General features: G+C 31.9%; 1 protein-coding gene across 3 annotated transcripts; it reads right to left on the bottom strand.

Moving 5' to 3' along the window:
- Positions 1 to 1,980: 1,980 nt before the first annotated feature.
- On the bottom strand, positions 1,981 to 5,359 carry LOC141677386 (F-box protein At4g18380-like). 3 transcript variants are annotated; one of them, XR_012557413.1, is made up of 4 exons: positions 3,890 to 5,359; positions 2,813 to 3,068; positions 2,313 to 2,463; positions 1,981 to 2,180 (listed from the first exon to the last, which is right to left on the bottom strand). XR_012557413.1 is itself a non-coding variant. In XM_074483291.1 (2 exons), exon 1 carries the CDS (start codon positions 5,068 to 5,070, stop codon positions 3,913 to 3,915), a length of 1,158 nt encoding a protein of 385 aa, XP_074339392.1. In that variant the 5' UTR covers positions 5,071 to 5,359; the 3' UTR covers positions 2,538 to 3,068; positions 3,890 to 3,912. The 3 variants fall into 3 exon arrangements, 1 of the variants encoding a protein (XP_074339392.1); XR_012557412.1 differs by having other exon boundaries at positions 1,981 to 2,463; XM_074483291.1 differs by lacking the exons at positions 1,981 to 2,180; positions 2,313 to 2,463 and having other exon boundaries at positions 2,538 to 3,068.
- Positions 5,360 to 7,348: the final 1,989 nt, after the last annotated feature.

Here is a 7,348-nt window from a genome sequence, read left to right as displayed (position 1 = left end):
TACACACCTAACTATTCGTTATAACTTGTTATACCAAACGAACTACTCTATTCAAGAATAAAATGAGGAGTAGTGTTCTAAAAATCGGTCTAGGCGATCGCCTAGGCGCCAGACGGTGATAAAACGCCTCGACTCGGATCTAGACGGTGATTTAGGCGTTTTTTCAAAAAATCGGGTCAAAATCGGGATTAGGCGAGCTAGGCGGTCAAAAATCGGTCCTAGGCGGTCTAAGCAGAAAATAATTTTAAAAAATTATTTTTTTTACCTTTTTATAATTTAATTCATTAATTTCATAATTTCACACAATATCATGTCAATTTCTAATATAAAGTATTGGTAAGAAGTAACAAGTAATCAAATATATTTACTTTCTCACTTAAAATATAAAATTAACATATTATAATCAATTGAATTAAAATATAGTTAATATTGTAAACTCAATAATTAGTACATAACGCATATCAAATGTGTTGATATTGTTTAATATCATTCTAATTTAAACAAATATTTGACATATTGATCATTATATAATTATAAAAATTAAAAATAATATTTATATTCTTCCAATTAATATTCCGATTAATCAATCCGATTAATCTTCGACTTGCCGATTAATCTCTCGAAGGTACCCTCAACGCTCCGGCACGCTTAGCGATTTCTATAACACTGTTTAGGAGTAGTTGGACGTTTCTGGTAGAACCGGTATTCCAATTCTCTGCAATCTACTTATTACCAGCTACTTTATGGTCGGTTTAGTTTTCCCTGGACTGACAAACATTATGGGTGAAATGTTACAACTCATTTAATGAAGTTCTATGAAATGACAAATTAAATGAAAATGCAGGTAAAATTTAGACCAAAAAAATGTAAACTAGTGAGCCATTCTTGTCGGAAAAAAAAAACTAATTAGCTATTAGTTATATTACCTATTTTTAATCAACTCGGGGGTATTGTAATTGGTCTAGCCAAAAAACCTACGAACTCAAATCCTTGCTTTTTTATTAATTTCTAATTATAATTTTTCCTCTCCTATCGGATATTATGGTGCCCGTATATACAGAAATTCAAATACATGTTCTTTCTACATTAATTTCTAATTCAAGTCTCCCACCCTGAAATTCAAACATTCGTGCCATACCGACCGTATACCCACCATTTGTAGTTGCATAATTGCAGATTTTTTATTTACTATTAACAAGTACAAAAACAATCCTACGATGTAATCGTTAAAATAAACAGGTACAACAAAAATCAGTTTTGGAGAAAAATGATAATACTAATATAAAATTAGTTTAACAAACATTAGATACTTTTCAATAATGAGGAAAGTTTTGAAGACCCTAAATATATAGGGAGTGATTAGGAGTGTATTGGAGTTGATTTTAGTGCTATTTTGTCAAAAAATGATTTGGAGAAATAATTAGAGGAACATTTGAAATTGCTCTTTGGGGGAACTAATTTATTCGTAGTATAGAATTTATTTTAGAGGCATTATATGTCTCTCAATGAAGAGTAATGTTTTAAAGCTCTTAAATTTAAAGAGAGGGACTTGGAGAGTGTGCTGTAGTAATTGATTTTTGTGTTAGTTTTGTCAAAATATAACTTAAAATGGGGAATAGAGTAACCATTGGAGATTGTTTTACTAAAAATTTCTTAAAAATATAGTTTGTTGTATAGGATCAGAGGGAGCAAGTAAAGATAGCTTTGCCAATTAAAAAGTTTGTTACATAGAAATAGTACTAGAGGGAGTAATAAAAGATCACTTACAAACTTTTAACACCAAGATCATCTCTAATAATAAAAGATCACTTACAAACTTTTAACACCAAGATCATCTCTAATAAGATTGTCAAAATATTTATCAACCTTGCCAAACTATCACAAATATTAATATTTTATTTTCACTTAAATTTTATATAACTTGATAACATTTTCCTTCAATAGTGAGCAAATTCTAAAAATTGTATTGTAAATAATACATCAGGTAAAATAAATTTTATTAATATCCACTTTTTACAATTGTAAATGTACGGTAAAGTTGTCAAATTTTGACAACCTGATATGTAATCTCTTGGGAATCATAGATATATTCAAGAGACAATCATAGATATTCAATAGATTATCCTGCCACATAAGAGTTGACAACCACAGCGAGATTGGGAAGATACTAGAAAGAATTCCTGAAATAAAGGTTGGGCAACTTTTCACTATTAACGATATAGATATCATGTATGAAAGGAGACAGCAGAAATAGAAGTTAACAACACAGAAATAAAGTTAACTTAATGCTCCACTCAAGTTTGTTTACATACTGGTTTAACATAATCATCAGGTAAGAGGCCGAGGCCCTGTATCATTACCATGTCCTGCACTAATATCTCCTAAATATCAGTTACCGTCCTTGCGAACTTGCAGCTAGAGCTGATCATGAAACGACTTTGTCAACTTGCAGCTACAATTGAACTGATGATAAAACGAATCTCAGTAAAGAAAGTGAACGAACCACTCAAAAAGAAACGGAAGTGAAAACGAACCACTCAAAAAGAAGTAAAAGATCTATATAGCAGAGACTGAATATGTGACACCTTCAAGTTCCAAAAGTAACATAGCAGAAATCAGTAAATTAGCCCTAAAAAGGAAATCGTCTAGTGTGAAGTATATGGGTAAATGAAACTTATTGGTACATCAACGAAACAGACATTAATAACTACTTATATACACAGATACTAAAATGTAGACAACTGACTACAAATATAAAGTAAGAAAAGCTGGTACAATGTCAATCTAGATGCATTTGGAGCATTGCACATGCCTGAAATAAAAACTGAAGCAGATGCATATCCTTCGCCGGTAAGAGGCAGATGTCAAGGCTGAGAACTGGCATTTAGATAAGAGAAGGAACATATGATTTGGCTTCATGTAGATAAGAGAAGGAAGATATGATTTGGCTGCATTCATTGCATTCTTCACATCCCTCAAATAAAGCAAGATAGAGAACAAAATTGTGCATTGTACATGCCTTCTCATAAATACATATTGCGTCCTATCATCTCAAGAATATACTTTCCCTGCATTATGCATTACAACATAAGAGCATTAAAATAATAGAATATTTAATAATAAAAAAAATCAGTCTGCATTCACCGGACAGAAAACAGAATTTAACGTTAGAACCTTTGCAATATTAAGTATCAATCATCATACTCATCAATCTCAAACATGTCAAAAACAGACTTATATGCTCAATCTTTAGCTTTAAGCAACAATTATCTAATGTTAATCTAGAAGATTTGTAGGATTAAAATCTTACAGGTTCCTTGTGAGACTAGTATTTATTTACAAGACATACTATATTGATTTCCAGTATTTGTTGATCACACATTACAAGTCCACCAGAGCACACATAATGCAGTTTATACAGTGAAACAATCTAAGAGCTCTTTATAGACAAGGAATATGTGTATTATATAGTAATCGAGCAACGTCAACATTAAGTAAATTTACAAGGCAAATTTAATCAAATTACAAATTACTGGAGACCACAGAAGTAGTAAGTTTTTACAGAGAAGTACAAAGCATAAACGTATCATCAGATAAAACAGGGCAGACCTAAATATAAAGAGTATTAATGATTTAAGATCCTCAGTAATCAGTATATCAATGTGTAGTTTAAATAGTTAACTATATACTGAAATACTAATCAATATCTTTTCCTATGCCACTGCTTCGCAGCCGCAAATATCTACCAAGCCAAATTGAATAAAGAGTTGACCAAACGGAGCAATAATGTATATCAAAATAGACATATTCAGCTTACAAAGTTCATACATTAGTACAAAGTTCATACATTAGTTTACGAAAAATGTTTTACTACAGAGAAAAGATATACCTCATTTAAACATCACAGTACTCTCAAAAAGAATTCATCTCAAGGCAATAAGTCCTCCTTTTAATCAACATCTCTGCAGCTGTTCCATAAGGCTCCTCAAACGCAGAAGACACCCACGACCCATCCGCCACCTCTTTTTTCACCACTGATTGCTCACTCGGTCTAATTGCAACCAACGTCGCCCCTTTCAACACAGTCCCATCCGGCAACTCCAAATGTGGTGCATACCACAACCTCATATTCAAAGCCGGAACAAGTGTCCTCTTAGAAGCACTAGAAGCCGATAAAGGCTTCACCCTCAACTCCTCCAACTGCTCCCTATTCATACACAACACTCCTTGTTCATCCCCATCCGTCAACACCAAACTATCCAATGTCTTATGCTCTGATATAATCGGTTGAAGCAAATAATGCCTAGCAGAAGCAGCAATCAACGAACTAATTGTCCAAACAACCCTCAATTTCAACCCACCATTCGTGTAAAACGATTCGGGTATACTACCATTATCATCATCATTACTTAAATTAACACCATTTCCATCCAAACCCTTATTAGGCATAACCGAAGACGCGCCAAGAATCACACAATTATCAAGAGTTGATCCGAAATCAGCCCTCCATTTCAACAAAACCCCATCATCAACTCCAAGCTCACCGCTCGGAAGCTCAATCTTTAAATTCTTAATTTCATTAAAATTCTTCAAAACCTGAGTAGGTGAATGATGAGTAACACCCCCTTGATCCAATTCATCGTAATCTTCCCCATTAACCGACAACGATGACGAAGAAGCAGCAAATCCAGACCCATTAACCGACCTCTTAAACTGCAAAAACTGTGAAAGCGATTGCAAAGGCTTAACAATTCCACCAAACACAAATCGAAACAAAGACGAAAAGGGTGCGTGAGACTTCGAAACAGAACTCGAACCCCCTGAACCCCCAGACGAATCATCATCAGAAATCACACAATCAACACGAACAAGAATATTATCAACTTGAGGAACAAGACAATGAAACCTTTTCGAAACAAGACAACACCTACCCAGAGCTTTAACATCAGCGATCTGATTGAAAATCAGGAGCAAAATAGAGTCAGGCAAAGAATCAAAATGGTCAATATCATCACTTATCATATAACAAGGGTCTGGAAAGATTTTGTGAGCGAGATCTGATCTTGACATGATTGAAAAATTTGAGATCTGGGTTTTGTAGATCTGTGAAATTGGGGATCTGGGTAAGAAATGGATTGTGAAAATATGAAGGATTAAGAATAGGAGGAGGAGATGAATACACGGGATTGTGTGTGAGAGAGAAAGTAAAAGAAGAGATGAAAGGGGAAAGAGGGGGGGGGAGAGGAGAGATATAAAGAGAGATGATTTGTATGGAGAGAGAGAGAGAAAGAAAGGGTGCTGTTTGTTGTTTTCTATCTTCTCTCTTACCAGAATATTGTGGTTTTAGTAACTGTTGTTTTTCATTGGTGCTAGATTCTAGTAGGCTCGGACATGGGATCCCTGTTCTTTTTAGCTCGAAAATATTGTGGGACACAGTATAAATCAAATGTTTCTTGGTCCGAAATGCTAATAATGGTAACTAAATAATTACGCTAAGGTGTGCGCTAATAATGGTATCCGGTTAACATCTAAAACTAATGTTGAGAAAAAGTGTCAATGAAAAAAGTGTTGTTAGGAAAATTAGATAACTGTTTGATAATTTTATTTAATTCATGCATATTTTGAGATTTAATATATAAAAATAATATTTTTAAAAAGGTTTGATGCTTTTATTAAAAGCATGGGGCAATACTTTTGCTATTCCAGATAGCGGCTTTTAAAATTTATCAAACACCTTTCTTACAACTTTTCAACAAAATCATGTTGTAGCTGTACGCAACAACAATATCAAACGGGACCTAAGAGCATGTCCAAGAATTAATTGTTAAGAATTAATTGTTAGTTAAAATATGACTAATTAAAATTTTATTGAGCACGTACATTTTTTCTACAGTAGCATTAATTATATTCATTAGCTATATATATAATATTAATATTTTTATTTATGTTAAATATAAAATTAAAATTAGTTTAGATAATCTTTTTTGAAAGAGAGTTTAATTAATTATATTCTACATTAGTGGAAATAAAAAATATATTTAATAAAAAGAAATTTAATTATAATATTTATATATTTATATCAATATTTTAAAGTAAAAATTATAAAATAAAAATGAGTAATTATTATGAACATTACTTAGATATAAAATAAAATATATACTAAAACATAACTTATTATATTAGAATTTGTATAAATTTAGTTACCAATAAAAATTTATTACACTTCATATTACATAACATTATTATTTTATAAATAAAAATAAAAGCAGTACATCTATACATATAATAATTATGAAGATATATACATCATTTTTATATTATAATATTATATTTAAACTTTAAGCACGTTATAAAAAATATAAAAAATAAAATTTAGAATAAGATCTAAGTTAGATTAGGGTTTATGCTAGAATATTTTAGGCAGAATATGACGTGGAGTGTTATAGATGATGGCAGAATAATTTACAAATGTGGCGTGCGTCTCTTTTATTATGTAAAATCTATATAATCTTAAAGGCTATTACTACCCATATAAGATTTACCCATAAAGTTTACCCATGACCCATGACCCATTTTATTTTTTTACACATAAAACTTTATATTATACACATATCTATGGATCTTTCACATTTTAATTCATTATAACCCATTTTAGAAACTAACCTAAATACACTTAACCCACTCCCTGATTGTAGCAACTGAATGGTACGTTTGAATTTTTTTGAATTTGTTTCTCTCCACTGCATAACTTCAGCCTCCTCTAATCTTCTCATTTGTTCCATGCTTTGGTGATTTGCTCTCTAATATTCTCATTTGTTCCATGCTCCGGTGATTTGCTGTTAATCATGGATTCACGCTCTCATTCAACCTCTGCAAGGACTTCACTTATAGCTTTGTTTTCATTATGAAGTCATGTTAATCATTATGCACGTTAACTGTTATCTGATTTGTTTGGTTTGTGTCTTTATCCACAGGTTTGAAACGTTTGATTCGTAGCCGAGATTCATCAAACGAGGACGCAAATCAATCTTCTGTGTTGCAGCCTATCCCAAGTTTAAATGTTCCTGACTCAATGGGTATATATATCTTTCTTTGTCTTTATGGTCGTATGTAGTTTTGAATCTAAATCATGTCTTTATATTCGTTTCATGAACTTAGTTATGAAGCGTAGAAATATTTGTGTTGGCCAAGAAAATCTTAGTCCCGGTGTTACAGTTTCAAATCAACAAACACCAGGTTCTGTAGTATCGTCTGGTAAGTTTTTCATATCATACATATCTTATTTGTTACATTAATAAATTCTAAAACTCATGTGTAACATACGCATTTTATAGTGGTAAATAGGTCT

The sequence above is a fragment of the Apium graveolens genome, chromosome 8 (genome assembly GCF_009905375.1).
Source record: "Apium graveolens cultivar Ventura chromosome 8, ASM990537v1, whole genome shotgun sequence".
In the NCBI taxonomy this organism is placed as follows: Eukaryota; Viridiplantae; Streptophyta; class Magnoliopsida; order Apiales; family Apiaceae; genus Apium; species Apium graveolens.
This window is presented reverse-complemented; position numbering and strand designations above follow the sequence as displayed.